Source organism: Mustela nivalis (assembly GCF_964662115.1).
Source record: "Mustela nivalis genome assembly, chromosome: 12".
Lineage (NCBI taxonomy): Eukaryota > Metazoa > Chordata > Mammalia > Carnivora > Mustelidae > Mustela > Mustela nivalis.
The window spans coordinates 4,808,534-4,825,460 of record NC_139031.1 but is presented as its reverse complement, the minus strand read 5'-3'; the positions used below and the strand labels follow the sequence as shown (position 1 = coordinate 4,825,460).

Sequence of the window (16,927 nt, the reverse complement as noted above, 5' to 3'; positions counted from 1 at the left end):
AAATAAAATTATGCAAATAAAATCACATACTTATGTCAAACATGTTTCTAGGAACTGCAACATAATCCAGTTAATTCCAGGAGATTACGCAACAATTAAATTTAAAAACTGATAAAATTGTAACACTCTTGGCACTGACTCATATTTTTTAAAAAACTAGGTTTCATGAATATTATTTAGTATTTATAGATTACTTGCAGAAAATAACACAACGGTTTGATCTACAGCTTTAATATTTACATACTTCAGGTAGATTTAGTAACCTCATATTGATTCACACAGCTACATTAAAGACTAAACATGCTATAAATCTGAAAGAGGGTTTTTTATAGTCATTTGAACCATACTATGTGCACAAAATTTAGTACTAAAGGCTTTTGGCTTTTTATTCACTTTCTCGTATTAACCTTTCTCCATTTCAATATACTTCCTCTACCCAAGAGACCAGTGTTTCAAGCTGAGTTGCTTACAACTAGAGAATCACTCCAAAACTTTTCAAGGATCAGTAAGAAGAGCAAAAGGAAGCCCTTGGGACATGCCTCCCCCCCTTCACTTCAACCCAACAACCAGAGTAGAAGCTCTAGTCTATTTTCTGTAAGGTGGTCCTGTCTAGAAGAAGGATCCTTTGTAGAAAACAATTTTGCAGAAACTCAACACTTAATACACTCTCGCCAAAGACACATACACAGAAAAGGTTCACTGCAACATTTTTTACAATACCAAAAGTGAAAGCAGCTTCAATGTCTGTCAAAGGCATTATGATTAAACAAATTATTGATACCCAAACTATAAAACACATCAATTTTTTAAAAGGATACAGAGCTATGCTGTCAAAGAAAAGCTCTGAAATACAGTATTAAGGCAAGTTGAGTGATGTGTTCAGCAAAACATCAAATACAAGCCAAGACCATTCCCACTCGGCAAAAATAAGTTAAAGAGTGAGTTCTGGAAGGATAGCACCGAACTCTTAATAATGCTAACTTCTGCAAAGGGATGGGGAAGGAGGTATATGATGTCTCGTAGAGGTGATGATCTATTTGATTTGAAATTTTCACATTTTTTAAGTGAACACACTGTTTCACTAAGAAAAATCTGAAAATCAGCAGAGTTAGAGCACCAGGTAGAGTATGATCCGCTCAAGAGGGTGTTTATTGTGAGGAAAAACCAAGAATAGCAGAGCATTTTGGAACTTGAGAGATCATTTATCTCATGCCTTTGGTGTAAGTCTGAGACTATGATTAGCAAGACCTTTTCTCTTTAAGTGACTCAGGACGACTTTAGTGCTATTTATAAGCAACGGTGTTAACATTCGTATCAATCTGATGGCTTTCTGTTAACTTTATATAAAGGAATGGCTCCATATGGCTTCAGATTTCATAATGTGACTCCCAGAACAAATTGGAGATTTTAAATGTACCACAGGGGTTCCTAAGGTCACATAGCCGCACTAGGTCTTAGGAGACCACATAAATATTTCTATTGGGTAGATTATATATTTATTAATCTTAACAGTATCAGGATAAACTTGGAAATGGCTGCTGAACTCCTGTGGGCTTTCATCACTATGTATTCCCTCAGTAGGGGAAAAACACAACCTGCTACCACGAGATGTCCAAGAAACAGCAAGCATTACAAAGGATTCCTTCACATCCCCCTGCCCGAAGAAAGGTTAGGTGTTCCTGAGGGACAGCAGAGGAAAGAATCCAGCTCAACAGATTAAGATTATAGCTGTGATCAGGAAATCAGATCCACTACTCTTAAAGCTCTTTTCCGAAGTATTTTCCCATGTTCGTAAGTAGCTAAAGAAGGCTTCGTGCCTACATACAGCCCTCTCAGAAGGTCAGCAGGAGGAGGCAGAGGTGGAGAAGCAGGTCATGTGCTCAATATTCTCAAGAAAGGGAGGGGAAAGGGATGAGAGGAACCAAACAGGATGTGATGAAAGGCCAGATCTCCTGACCAGTAAAATGACTATTACATGTTTAAAAAGGTGGTACACAGGATGAATGGGTATTTGAAGGGAATCCGGGGAAAATAAAACATTTCTTAAAGAAAGCCAACATGGGGGCGCCTGGGTGGCTCAGTGGGTTAAAGCCTGTGCCTTCGGCTCAGGTCATGATCCCAGCATCCTGGGATCGAGCCCCCGCATCAGGCTCTCTGCTCAGCAGAGAGCCTGCTTCCCCCTCTCTCTGCCTGCCTCCCTGCCTACTTGTGATCTCTGTCTGTCAAATAAATAAATAAAATCTTAAAAAAAGAAAGAAAACCAACACGTATGGCACAAGTTCACACTTCCTATTCAATACCCCAACATTGCTGGGCACACAGATGGCAAAGAGAATGAGATCAAATCGCTAACTGGTAGCACAGTGGAATTCAAACTTGGGACGTCATTCCAGCCTTAAAAGCCCCACTCTAAAATGGTCACTGCCCTTATGATATTAGCTAATAAAAACTTCTACTTATATATATTACTACATACTGTACACTATGCTTAAAAGTTTTATTAAACACAGAAGACATTTTTTACTCAAACGAGTATTTGATTTTTATACTTCTAATCTACCAGAAATGAAAACTGAAAAAGCTGGATGCTAGCTGAATGGGTATGTATTTTAAAACCAGTAAGAGCCAACTGGAAAATAAGGGTAAAAAACTAATAACTGCAATGCAAGCAACAAAGCAGTATCTTTGCAGGCCGTTATTCCATGGGAGGAACAGACCAGATGGAGACCCCGTGATGGTCTGCTCCAATGCCACTTCCACACCTGAAGGCAGAGGACCAGCCCCGCCCTATCTCTAGTATCGGGCCTTCTGCACACAGCATCGCGTGGTTTGGAACTCATCCAAACCACGCGATGCGCCTTCACGCTTACAGATCAGCTCGAGGAAATTCTACTTTCATGCCGCCTCCACCTAGAAAGCCATGTCTTCACGTTGAGGAGGTTGTTTGATGTGTATTTTAGAAAACAAAAACAATTTCACTTAAAGGTTTGGATCCCTGATCTCTAAAAGTGGTGAACAGTGGTTAAAGCTGTAACTTGGCTGCTATAAAGCCATCCTTATTCACTGAATGTATCACTCTGACCTGTACTGGCCGAGCGAGCTGTCATCTGTGGGACGTGGGTGTGGGGAGCACACAGGTGTAAATGGTTTGGAAGAATGAGCTTTCCCTAGTTCAAAATGTCCTTTATGTCTTGTGAAATATTTAGAAGTAAGAAAACTGGGACAAAAAAGAACTTCATGAATAGTATCAAGGCACAAAAGAGATAAAATTTTGTGGGCCTCTAAAAGGTAAAAAAAAAAAAAAAAAAAAAGGCACTTATAATAACGAATTAAAACAAGTAAAACATTAACAAAGTAATAAAACCTTTCCCAAAACTCAATACATCACATCTCTTTCATTAATCAACTACGGAACATAATGTAAAGCAAAGCATTACTTGTAAATAGGCAGGGAACGTTTCTTCAAGCTTATTTTTCCGTTTTCGGTATCTCTTCTTTATTTTTTCAGTGTTTTCAGTAACAGAAACGGATTCGTCAACTAGAGCATCTGGTAAGTGCTCACTCCAGCCTGAAACAGCATGAAACAGCAGTCACATCTGTAAGTTTGTGGTATTTAAAGTTTTCAGACAAATACACCCAAAGTAACTTTATAGCTTAGCAACATACACTCAAGATCCATAGAAACAAACAAGTTTTTTTTCTCTCTCCAGTTTTATTGAGATATAACTGGCATACAACACTATAAGTTTAAGGTATACAGCAGGACTTGACCAAGACGCTTTTTCACAAAAATATGTCAAAGCAAGTTTATTATTAAGTTTTAAGTATCACTAAAAATACAACGCATGTCTATTTAGTATCAATATGAGCTTACTATTGTCTTTTTTTTTTTTTAAGATTTTATTTATTTATTTGAGAGAGAGAGATCACAAGCAGGCAGAGAGGCAGGCAGAGAGAGAGGAGGAAGCAGGCTCCCTGCTGAGCAGAGAGCCCGATGTGGGACTCGATCCCAGAACTCTGGGATCATGACCTGAGCTGAAGGCAGCGGCTTAACCCACTGAGCCACCCAGGCGCCCCCTTACTATTGTCTCTTAAGGAGCATTTCCTTACTTGCAGAGCAGTAAATTGTTTTAACATCAACAGTGTGTTAAAAATTAAAATAATGAAAATCACATGCTCCTGAGCCTGGGGAAAATGGCTACTCGTATACTAAAGGCAATTTAGCAGGAACAATCTTTTTGTAGAGTTTATCAGGCAAATTCAACAAAAGTCTTTTTAAAAACGTGTGTTCTTCAATTAAGCAATTCCAAGTTCAGGGGTTTATTGTGAATTGGGTTTTTGTGGTACACATATATTGTAATAATATATTACTATCTAAAAATAAGCTCGTAAATATGCTATGAATGCCCAATCTTAAAATCAATCAGAAATGGAAAGAAAACAAAATTTTATCTATGAGATTAGCAAATAACTAAGTACACTATTTCAAGCAGATAGGTAAGCACTCAAATGATAGGCTCATACTCCTAAAGCAAACGGCACACCCCTTCTGGAAACCAGTGAAGGTACTTTTGTTACCCGAATATGTAAGTGGACTAACTCTTCTGAAAACTACAAATGGTGGATAAACATTCTTTAAACAACCTTATTAAGTGTAGAGAAATCTAACCATTAAATAAAGAATCCTCAAAGACCAAAAAAATTCAGGTGAAAGAGGAACCACAGAAAGAAATACACACAGAACCAAGTAAAGCTCCCCCTGATTTTGCTAAAATCCAGTGGTCCTGAGCTCCGGTTTTCAGAGCCTCATGAGGAATGGGGACTGGAACACAAAGTTTAAATCCTCCCCCACTCTCCCCCACTGAGACAGAGATTAGCCAGAGGTGCCTCCTATAAAGGTGACTCAGAAGGATGCTCAGGGTTGGTTCAACAAGAAGCCCATCCCCCCAAGCCCCTCCCCACACACCATGCCTCCCCTCCCTGTCTCCACCACCAATAGCAAAGAAAACGGCTTGTCTTGTCATGGAAGTTGGTGCTGGGCAGAAATGCAAAAACCGGAAATCTTCCCTGCGAGTTCATAAACTCAGGATAGCCCTAATGTGTAAGAAACCTGAAGTTATAACAGAGATGGACCACAAAACTTCAAGACAAGAATTTAAGCTAAATTCTTTTAGCTACAGAAGTCCCGGGTAAGGCAGTAGCAGCTCCTGCTCCTCTGGTAACAGAGGCAGATATTCCCTGAAATAAGCCACCTTCAATTCGGTCCTCAAAAAAGTTGAGAGAATGTTCTACAGAATATGAGCTCAGGGTAAGAAAAAAAATTGTAAATATATTATGTGTATGTATGAATCTCAGACAATAAATACAGTGAAATGAGGCTCCAGAAGGGCTGGGAGTGACACACAGGAGAACCAGTGTTAACCCTTTCTACCCTGCATCCCTGGGACACACAGAAGTAACAGTGCACTGAGACTAGGGGGAGTGACTAGAAGGTGTTAAAATACGAAAAAGGCAATTTGTTAAAGGAAACAACCGATAACATAATGAACATTCCCCAGACGACTCCACATGCTGCGTATGGAGGGATGAAATACTGACCTAACAGAACTAAAATTAGAGAACAGAACACAGAAAGATGCAAAACAAAACCAGTCTCAGTGAACGTATCCTACTTCTTCGGGCTTCTTACAGCCATTGTAAGTCATGTCAGAAAGTCCTTTAAAACCATCTGGAGCTTCCTTTTAAAAACACAATTTGTAATTTTCATTAATTCACAGGTCAAAACCGTACCCCATAATAATGGAAGAACTCTTATCAGAGCACATTCTGAAAACAGCTCCTTCCTTCACATCCTGCAGAAAGCATTTAAAATGCATAAAGCATACAGACTGTGACATACTGACACAACGTGTTCATCAGAACCAGTTCTCAAGCTATGGTTAAGCAATGATTTAGCCTTCTCTGAAGATCTATGTGAGGATGACAGAATAGTTACTGGAAAACATATTTCTAAAACATTATACAATTTTCTTAAAAATTGCTGGATTGGCTGTCACTTTCAACAAAATAGTCTAAAGTCTCCAATTCCAGGGGCGCCTGGGTGGCTCAGTGGGTTAAAGCCTCTGCCTTCAGCTCCGGTCATGATCCCAGGGTCCTGGGATCGAGCCCCACATCAGGCTCTCTGCTCAGCAGGGAGCCTGCTTCCTCCTCTCTCTCTGCCTGCCTCTCTGCCTACTTGTGATCTCTAATAAATAAATAAAATCTTTAAAAAAAAAAAAAAAGATTTAAAGTCTCCAATTCCATACCAAGGAGATAAGACAGGCTAAGAAGGGCCTTTTGTGAGATGACCGGGAAGCACAAGTGTGACTAAGTGATCCAGTCCCTTCAATGTTTGTACTTAACTCAAGAAAAACAGAAAGTTGTTTCAAAAAAATCTCAGAGGAATACACTCTACTGGACTTAAACCTTTTCCTTACCACACCTAATTTCTGTATTACAGGTATGAACTCTACAGGCTCTCACATCCCTGATCAGTAAGAAGCAACAAGGTTGTGACTGCAGCATTATTTAGGATGGTTCTTTTCAGGAGGGATAGCAAGAAAAGGGTAAATCAAACAAAATCAGTACCATACCATCATCTCTGTTGGGTAACTGCTCTGAAATAGAGCCTGAGGAATCTTTTCTGACGACAGATCTTTTCGTCTTTCCTTGCCCAGTTCGACTCCTTTGTCGTACCATAAATCCACCAATACCTACCCAAAAAGAAAATTAGGTAACTTTGTAAATAATTGATTTCTCCCTGTACTAAGTAGGGTTAAATTGCTTGGAGGCATTTCCCAAATTCTATATGGGCTAATTTAAATCAATAATCATTTTTATATGCAATACAAGAATTCAGAAATAAGCAAATTAAAAGAGGTCAAAGCTACTGATGGTTAGCTTACCACTAACCGAACAGGTATAAACATACATTACTATAGCACAGAAAGGTTGCATGCATTTCCTCTTCTCACCAGTGTCAAAGTAAATATTACAGTAAATCGTACTTGTTTACAAATATTAAGTAACTCATATATTATCCTTCATATTACTATATTAGCTGCAGGAGAATACACATGAAACTGAACAATCCAAACAAAATCAAGTATGACTTCAGGGCAACATGTCTGGTGAAGGCTCTTGGACATGACACACACACACAGTGCCACAGTTCAAAGCACAGAATCTGGAGCCACACTATAATTCTTGTTACTACGGGACTCTGGGTGAGTCATTTAATTTTCCAGTCCTTCAGTTTCCTCCCTGTTAGACGGGGGCAGCGGCTAGCACCTCACCTCCTCATACATATATTATAAGGGCTAAACGGCTTGACAGATGTAAAGTACGTAGAACAGTGTCTGATACATAGTCAACGCTAACAGTTTCTGTCACAGGACACAGCCATCTAATGCACTGTGACGTAACGGGTCCCTCAGTCACAAGGATGACCTCCATGGGAGGCGGAAACAGAGAGAAAAAAACCACAATAAATGTAAGCTCCTAGAAGGAGTTCACAGTGTCTGGGAAAATTTGTGTACTTTTAAGCCTCCTAATTAGGAAGAAATGAAATGATTTTCATACAGTGACTAGGGTGAAGTGTATCTAGGTCCTTGTTAATAGATGCAGCCCATCTTCTGGAACGTTACCTTAAAGGTCTTGCAGAATACAAAGAACAGTGAGAAAGTGTCTCCCGGCACATCACAAGGTATTTAGAACTCTCATCAATAAAATACAAGCAGTCAGAAGGATAAAGACTGAACTGATGCCATCTGATGTCTCGTTTGACCAGCAAATACACATTAATAAACCACCTGAATAAAGCTTATACACACTCTGCACTGTGACCAGTTCAGTAATTTTTTTCTAATAAGGCAAATTAAATTTGACAAGCAAAACAGCTTCTTCCTCACCTCTGAGGCAGGGAGGAAATAAGAGAGAATTTTATCAGTCATACACGACTTGAACTATAAATTTTAGGAGGCACAGGAACCCTGTTGTATTACCGTCTAATTGTACATTTACTGGCTCGTACGCAAGCACTGAAATGTTTCAAAAACAAATATTAAGAACGAATGCTGAAAACCAGAAGAATTCAGAAGTACACATCAAGGGAAAAATAAGTAAGAGGCTTTAAAAATACCAGTACAAATAAAAGCCAATGTAGTAAAGCATTTAATATAATGGACCATATCAGGGATAAGGCATTAAAATAATGATTTACTGTGAAGTATTCACATACTCCATCTACGGAACTTCTACCTCAAAAGCATATTGAAGTAGTTCAGTCCTTCAATTTCTACAGTCAAGTTTTAGTTTGGAGATTTGCTAAGGAGCTACCTTTCATCTCGAGTATTTAATAACAATTGAAGCCCTCGATATTATATTTTTCTTAAATTATCTAAGTTCAATTACATTAAAATATCTCATTTAGGACTATACCTGGTCTGTACGGTTTCCTTTTTCTCTTTTTTACACCTTCTGTTCCTTCTACTCCCTTAGCTTCATCATCCACAGCTTCCCGTTCAGGACTAGATTCTGATTTACCATCACAATCGAGAAGTTCTCCTTCTGAGGGGGAAAAAAACAAAAAAGGAATGCACAGATAATATTGGAAAAATCTATCAAATACAGAATTCCTGTGTAATAGGAAATGCAAGGCCAAGTGGCGACTGAACCACTCTAACTGGGCATCCCAGTAGGTGGGACAAGTCTAGAAAAAGATGGAAAAGGCCCCAAATAGTCACTGAACTCATGATGCTTCGTGCACTGCTTTCAGGAAATGAAATCTCAGCATCAGGGAAGGGGAAACACAGAGAGAAAGTTCAAAAAGACAATTATAAATCAGTTTGCAGTTAACACTCATTCCCTTCCCTTCAATTACATCTTCAGGCTCAGGACCTAAGGCTGTCTCTCTCTAGCCTAGAACGCTCTCCCGAGGTCCAACTATAACTGTAATTATCACCTCGTTACCAAAACCTCGCTATCCAAAACTGAGAGCAGGGAAGAGAGCGACACTTTTATTTATTAGAAAAAAAAGCCTGTTTCCATTGCACAAAGAATTTGTTTCTGATATACTAAGGTAACTGTTTATAACTTACTTTACTGAAGAAACATTTGTTGAACAGTGGACAGCTAGCAAAAGCAACAACAAACGGCACTGTTACAGTATTTCAGGAACACCCCAAGTTCACTTGGCCATTAAAGACTCCTGTGGAATCAACTATGTATTTATCTGTAACATCATGCATGAGGTTACTTGTTATTTTTATGGGATGTGCCCTCAGACGGCCTCAATCTGGAAACATCGTTTCCCATGGTGGTGTGGTGTAGAATAGTAGTCAAAGGGAAGACCTCCTCAGGCCTTTCTGATGCTGTTTTGCCAACCTTTTAAAAGATTCTGTAATCTCAGACTTTGAGAACTAATGTGTACTGTCAAGAAATGTTTGAAACGCAGCATTTCTCGGCTTTGAGAAAGATGGGATCCTTTTTCAGACAGCTACTGTCCACAGAAACGAACTCTGCACTGTACTCTGGCTGATGGCGATGTGATCAATTCCTCGCAGTTACAGACTATTTCTTCACAAGCCACAAATCACTAAACTTCAAAATCTGACTTCCTGCTTCATAGTATTTGAACATCAGCTCTCCATAACCATCAGAGTTTTTATCCCCACCCGACAGACCCAAACGCAACACTGCGGGGGAAAGGTGAGGACTAACCCGTAAAAGACGCCCGCTCTCGGCCAGAACGATCCCTCGCTTGCCTCCTGCTACAGCCCCCAACAGACCCACGTGCCGCAACTCCTGGGCCCAGTGGTCTAGGCACATTACAGCCAAGTGTGCTTTTAAAAACTGGAGGAAGACTAAGCCACTACGCACTCAGAAACCTCCAATTACCTCCCAGTCCATCCACAGGAAATGGAAACTCCTAAGGCACAACGCTGTGGTTCCGAATGACCAACTGAGTCATGCTTTCTCTCTCCTCTTACCCTCGATCTCTGCACCTTCTGCAGCCACCTCTGTTCACTGCTGGGTACACTGGTCTTCATGACATTCCTCACACATGCTAGCTGGGCACACGCCTGCCCGGAGCCTGTGCACTGGCCCCCGTCCTGTCTGGGACGCTCTGCCCTCAGCCAGTGCAGTGGCCTCTCACTTCTCCCACGCCTCTGCTCACCTGTTGCTTCCAACTCCCTTGCTGCCTCCCACCGCCACGTGCATGCCCATTCCTCTTACTCCAATGCTTGCTTTCCCGGAACACTTGCTAAACAGACTGTAATCAACTCACTTATTATGTGCTGTTTTTGAAAATAATCTTTGCTCCTAACATTAAAAAGTAAGTTTCATGAGCACAGAATTTCGTCTGCTTTGTTCACTGACATGACCTCCAACACCCAGCACAGAGGAGGATTTGACAGATACTGCTGAATAATGTAATGGACAGATGTATTTATTACTTTGTTTCGAGTCAGCTGAAATGAAACAACCAACCTAAAAGACACAAGCTTGTGGCGATCTTCTTCGGAAACAGGCAAAATGTGACTCATAGTGAATTTAATACTACTAAAATTATTCTGTCATCTCAAGGATTCAGCCAGAAAATCCTTGGTGTCTCCTGGGATCAAAAAAATAGTTATAAACAGGTATGTTTATGATGAACATCTGTGAACATCAATGTGCACTTGAACATTAATAATGGTTTTTCCGTGCAGAACGGAGGGACCACGTTCCACTTAAACTGAGCCACGGCACTTGAGCTCACAGCATCTGAGGTTCATGCTGCCACCTAGCAAACTAGAATGCGGCCCTCTCAATTTCCCCATCTAGGGGTACACTCCTGATTTTGAAGCTGCTCACATCCTACCTATCTAAGGTCATACTGCAAAGATACGGTGTTCCTGGAGATTTCTATAATGTAAATAAGTCTGTTCTAGAGACCATGTGAAAGGAGGAAAATCTGAAAAGTCCAAGCAGATAACTCACTTAGAAAGGTCAAGGTCATATCAAGGGTTACCGAAGTCAGTAGATTTTACCCTGAGATAAAACGTGTGTATTCTAAAAATGATTTTATTTCCTTCTTGTGAACATAATGAATGGAAAATAAGTCCGGCTTACCTCGACCATCATCCATTTCTCCATCCCTTGAATGTTCCGACTGGATGTCTGGAGGGGTCTGAAGGACCGCCACACTGTTCTGATTTATGATCTTCAACTTCAGCTTTGGTTTTGACCGTTTTCTTCGGGGAACTGTAACTGTGAGGCTCTGTAACTGAGTCATCCCTGATTCAGTCAAACACACGCCATCCTGGGTGTACGTCTTGGGTGGATCTAAAATTACAATATCCCAAGGATATACATTCAAAGTCTCACTTTAACTTGCGCTGATAAGTTGAGGGCTGTTCCAAAATACCTCGTGAAGAGACTGTGACTATAAAGCAATTATATGTGAAATGCACAAATAATTCACGGTGCTCAACTGAAACTAAGAAAGAGTGGTCGACTTCCTGGGATCATAAGCAGAAAGGTTACAAGGTCTGCCTGGCATTTTCTCCTCATCTGTCAACATGAGGATTTAGAAAGAAAGCACTGACACTGAAGGTAATGCTTCTGCTACGTGACTATGAGCCTTTCCCAGACTATCTTTTCAAACTAAAAGGTGAGAATCAATTTATGTAAGAGGAACAAGAATACTACTGAAGGCCACGTGGGGAGCCAAGTACCAGTGTAATCAGTGACGCGGAGAGGTGGTGAGTAAGAAGAAATCCTGCAAATGTTTCAATGTACAAAACTGCAATCCACTAAAATTTCTGCACTATCCAAATGCTTTTGTATCCAATGATACCAAACAGAATTAGACAAAAGAACAATGGTTTAAAAAAAAATATCCTATTAGTCACCACCCTCGTTAATCCATTACGAAAAAAAGAGTAAGAAATTCAATTAATTCTCATAAGAAAAAAAAGTCACTGTTCGATAACCAGGCCTTAGTTTCTGCTAAATTTGTCACTAAGCGCAGTGATACATCAATGGAACCAAAGCACGTACGGGCCAACGATTACTCTGGGTGGTTATTTCACTGCTACTTTGCTGAGACTGACAGGAAGCGTGTCACGTGAATGCTGGGTAAGACGCCCAGGACACGTGTCAGTCACAGAAACGACTGACAACATCGGGGAACTTGGGCTGAACACTCGTACGACAAAGGCGGGTTTCGTGGCACATGCGGCAGGTAGGCTGTATCAGTGACCAGCGTGCACGTGCTCTCGGTAAGGGACAGTGAAGCAAAGGGCCAGAGGCTTTACCTAGCTCTTTCACTTTTGTGACAATCTGTGCTACGAGGGAGGATTCACAGCAGTCTGAGGAAGGCACTGAAATGGAAAAGAAAAAAAAAAGAAACTGTGTAATTTTTTTCAGAAAATGAACCACTGAAGGATTATACATAATTAAATATTCTACTTCTGCACCCATTTTACTGAAGTAAATACTTAAAACACTAAATAGAGTTCAAGACTGTCTTTAACAATACCAGGGAGCCGTAGTGAAGGACACACACCCCACGGAGGCCCAGGTGAGCAGCAGCACACGGATTTCTACGTATTCCTAGGAACTACAAGATGACGGGTCGTGAAGGGAAAATAACTATGTATCTACAACACATGCTTAATTTATTTTCTTTAGGAAAGCCAACTGTTTTAATATATTAAGTTGGGGAAAATATTTACAACTAAAAGAACTTATTTTTCATAAAATACTTGTCCAGATAACTGTTTCACAAAATGAAAAAGAGAGGCAAGTCCACTCCCTGGGTATGGACAGCACAGCGCAAGGGAGTTACAGGAGCACAGACCCACGGTTCACGGTATTTCCTTACCATTTGATGTAGGCATATAGGGTCTGCACATGCTACAGTCAAAACCAATGTCGGCTACATTTTCCACTTCCTCTTCAGTACTTAAGTTTTGACAAACTGCGTGCATCCATCTAAAAAGACCGTATTTTGCACATTAAAACAGAACTGCAGCAGGAGTTGGCAGTTGCCACACCGAGAGCCCCTAAGGCTTGGATGTTCCTCCTATGTTGCCCCTTCTCCTGACCACAGCTCCTGACCCGCGAAAACTTTCAGAGCTGAGAATAAGCCACAGAAAAGGAGAGCGATCAAGTACTGGTAAGGAAGCAAAAGCACATGGAGGGCGGGTTAAGTGCCCTCAGATCACACAGTGAGTGCATCAGAGAAGCAGAAGCTCGTGAGGGCGAGCACGAAGGAATTCTGGGAAAGCACGAAGTCGTCTGCAAATGGGCTAGCGTGTCTGGGCTCCGTGTGGCGGGCACCCACTGTGGAGTAGACGGAGCTCATGTGTTTGAGGCTGAATGCTCATGGGGAAAAAGGAATTACCTTGCCTTTGAACAAAGAATCGCTAGGCAGAGTCCTGAGAACCCTGTATTACTGGCAAAATAACATTACAGCTAATACTACGCATATAGTGCTGACTATGAACACAGCACAAGATTATATCACCGATGGGGCACCTGGGTGGCTCAGTGGGTTAAAGCCTCTGCCTTCGGCTCAGGACATGATCTCAGGGTCCTGGGATCGAGCCCCACATCGGGCTCTTTGCTCGGCAGGGAGCCTGCTTCCCTCTCTCTCTGCCTAAGTGTGACCTCTGGCTATCAAATAAATAAATAAGTAAAATTAAAAAAAAAAAAAAAAAAAAGATTGTATCACCGAAACCAAAGAAAACACTTCTGACTTCAAAGTTGCTCACATACTACCAAGGGCGGGGAGCTCATACCCCGCACCTGGACAGTTAGTATCCACAGCTATAAGAAAAACTAGCTTAAGGAAAATAAAATGTGTGAGACCATTTGTAGAATCTAATAAAAGATTCAAAAACTCTCCATGGGGACGCCTGAGTGGCTCAGTGGGTTAAGCCGCTGCCTTCAGCTCGAGTCATGATCTCAGGGTCCTGGGATCGAGTCCCACATCGGGCTCCTTACTCAGCAGGGAGTCTGCTTCTCTCTCCGCCTCTGCCTGCCTCTCTGCCTACTTGTGCGCGTTCTCTCTCTCTGATAAATAAATAAATAAAATCTTTAAAAAAAAACCATAAAACCCTTCACAGAAAAATGCATACATGCAGGCAATAATTCTGTACCTAATTTCAAGAATTCATAAAACCCTTAAAAGCCTCAAGTTAAAAATCTTTGTCTGAAACTGCAAGTACAAAACAGGAAACTTGTCTAAGTTTCTAGCCAACAGAAAATCTAGAAAGCAAAAAGTCTTGCTTCTTAAATTTAAGACAGAGAATGTTATTTTCCAATTTCCTTTTGCTATATTTAAAAGAGAAACACTTGCAAGAGAAAAAGGAATTTAAAAAGCAGCACAATACCTATCACACTGTCTGCACTGCAGAATAAGGTCTTCTTCTCGGTAGTTCCGGCAGCAGACGGGGCAGGAAGCCAGGCTTGCACAGGGAGCACACTGTGTGTAGTTGTTCTGCCACTCGCATCGCAGACCCGCAGATGTCGCTCCACAGTGCCTGCACCAAACACACCTGAAACCCAACACCCCCCAACAAGTCTCATTTTATTTATGTAGTTATTTAGTTTCGATAATCAAGAAGACACACTAGAACAGAATAGGGGGAATCACTGAAAGCAAATCAGAACATTTTTCTGAGAGGCGGCATGGCATCTACCATACTCGACATGTTGTCAGGCAATAAAGCGGGCGCAGCTAATTTTTAAGAACGGTGGGAGCGCTGTGCACTTGCGAGGCCAAGGAGGGGAGGCAAGTCCCGCAGTACCATTTGCACTTCCAGCCCCCCTTGGGCACGGTCTGCAGAGGAGGGGCGAGGCAGTAGGTGTGGTAGCTTATGTCACAGTCATCACAGAGCAGGAGTCTTCCGGGGTCACTCGCCTTCCCACAGGCCTCACACACGGTGCACTCCAGGCACCTCCAACCTTTGCTAAGAACGACTTTAGTGATCTGTAAAAGAAACCACCGATGCAAGTGATTGACACACTAACCGATTGCTCATTCTGCATGGTCACATACGTCATACACATGAGGATGCAGCGCTGATGTCTCAGGAAGCAGGGAAGAGCCAATCAAGTAACACGTACTGAGCACCAGCAGTGGCCCAACCCAGGTGTGGGAACATGTACTTTCACAAGGGCCCCAATGGGACAGAGTAACAGAAAGCAGAACATACTCGAATGCCTAACCACCTCGTCCTCGGACTTTATGTCCACTTACAGAGGCGGCGACTAGATTTTGAAGAAATCAAGTATACTTCCCCTTCCCTGTTAATACAAGTTTTGAAAATGTATTGGCCTAGTTTCTACCTGTGATGTTTCATGAATTCATACTTCTAAAACTTGTATACATTGCACAAGGATCTACATATTAAAGTCAGTATTTAAAAATCTAAAAAATTTAGAGTAAATCATAAATTCCCAAGGACATTTCATGACCTTGGAGGCTCTCAGGCCATGACGGTGGGACTTCCGACGCGCATCAGCACTCTGTTTAGTCTCCTCTGTCACAAGGTCTAAGTTAGCAGGAAAGTTTGAGAATCTCTGTACTTTTTTTCTTTAAGATTTCATTTATTTATCTGACAGAGACACAGGGAGAGAGGGAACACAAGCAGTGGGAATGAGAGAGGGAGAAGCAGGCTTCCTGCCGAGCAGAGCCCAATGTCGGGCTCGATCCCAGAACCCTGGGATCATGACCTGAGCGAAGGCAGATGCTTAATGACTGAGCCACCCCAGCGCCCCAATAATCTCTATACTTCTGAGACACTCTTCAAAGTAGCCACTCCATGTACAATTATGAACTTGGATCCAAATGAAAACTCTCAAAAAAACAGAATCTGTAAGATAGGACCACCAAGTAGGTATGTTACTGAAAGAGCAAACAAAATACAGAATAAAAATTCAGATCATGGAGAGTAAGAAAGTCTAAAAGCTATCTCAGAGGAAGGTAAAAGAGCTAAATAAGTAAAAAACAACTATCAAAATGGCATCAAACTTTCCAACTATGAACACTAAAACAGAGTAACAGTTTTCAATTCTACAGGAATATACTTTTCAAGATACAAATCTTAACCAAGCAAACAAACAACTAAGTGTGGAAGGAGAGTACCTTTTAGGAATATAAGGACTCAAACTTCATCTCCCAAATACCTCTTTGAATGAAGTCAAAGATGTGAGGAGCAAAACAAGGGCCGCGACAAGAACCAGGAAGGCCCAGGAAGGCGCGCCATGTGGGAAACAGTGACCCCAACAAAGGGCCGCAGCCCAGGGGAGCTGACGAATGAGCAGCAGCCCCGGAGCAGCAGCACAGACGTGGAGAAAGAAGTGGGAGTGTCAGGAGTGGGCGGGACTTCTTCCAGGAAATGTTACTTTTGCCAAAATAATTTGACAGAATCATGTTTCTGCAGTATGTATAAGCAAACAACAACAACTAGTGAAGATTCATGAATCACTGTATTATTTTTGCTATTAGAAATTCCAAGACAAAGCCACAGCAAACCACTTAGGTCTCCCGTGAACACCTACTGAGTCATAACCAACACTGTCCACTGACTTGATGTGTAGAACTATATTGGGAGGAGAGGTCTATTTTAAGACCTCAATTGGCATTTATTTATTCATAGCAAAAAGTCAACAAAATCAAACAAAGAAATAGCAGAAGCAAGAGCATGTTACTCAGAACTTCAAGGCAACTCCTAGAAGGCCCTGCAAGGGTCAGAAGGGTGGCCTGGGCAACAGGCAGGAAGCGCGGAGGCCAAGCAGGACAGCGGACAGCCAATCACTGCAAGGCTCTGAAAGCTGTTTGATTCGTAAGTATGTAGATTTATTAGTCTGATTAGCCTACTGATGCTTTTAA

At 41.4% G+C, this 16,927-nt stretch overlaps 1 protein-coding gene across 34 annotated transcripts in view; it reads right to left on the bottom strand.

Annotated features, from left to right (window-relative positions):
• The window catches only part of KMT2C (lysine methyltransferase 2C), a 271,671-nt gene that overhangs the window by 58,177 nt on the left and 196,567 nt on the right, over positions 1-16,927 (bottom strand). For all 34 annotated transcript variants that reach the window (XM_082693396.1, XM_082693371.1, XM_082693402.1 and 31 more), the window contains 8 exons: positions 14,841-15,022; positions 14,424-14,588; positions 12,911-13,020; positions 12,342-12,407; positions 11,155-11,367; positions 8,479-8,607; positions 6,633-6,752; positions 3,438-3,568 (listed from right to left, as the gene is read on the bottom strand). In XM_082693396.1, coding sequence (XP_082549522.1) covers positions 3,438-3,568; positions 6,633-6,752; positions 8,479-8,607; positions 11,155-11,367; positions 12,342-12,407; positions 12,911-13,020; positions 14,424-14,588; positions 14,841-15,022 — 1,116 coding nt within the window. The remainder of the gene's footprint in view (positions 1-3,437; positions 3,569-6,632; positions 6,753-8,478; positions 8,608-11,154; positions 11,368-12,341; positions 12,408-12,910; positions 13,021-14,423; positions 14,589-14,840; positions 15,023-16,927) is intronic.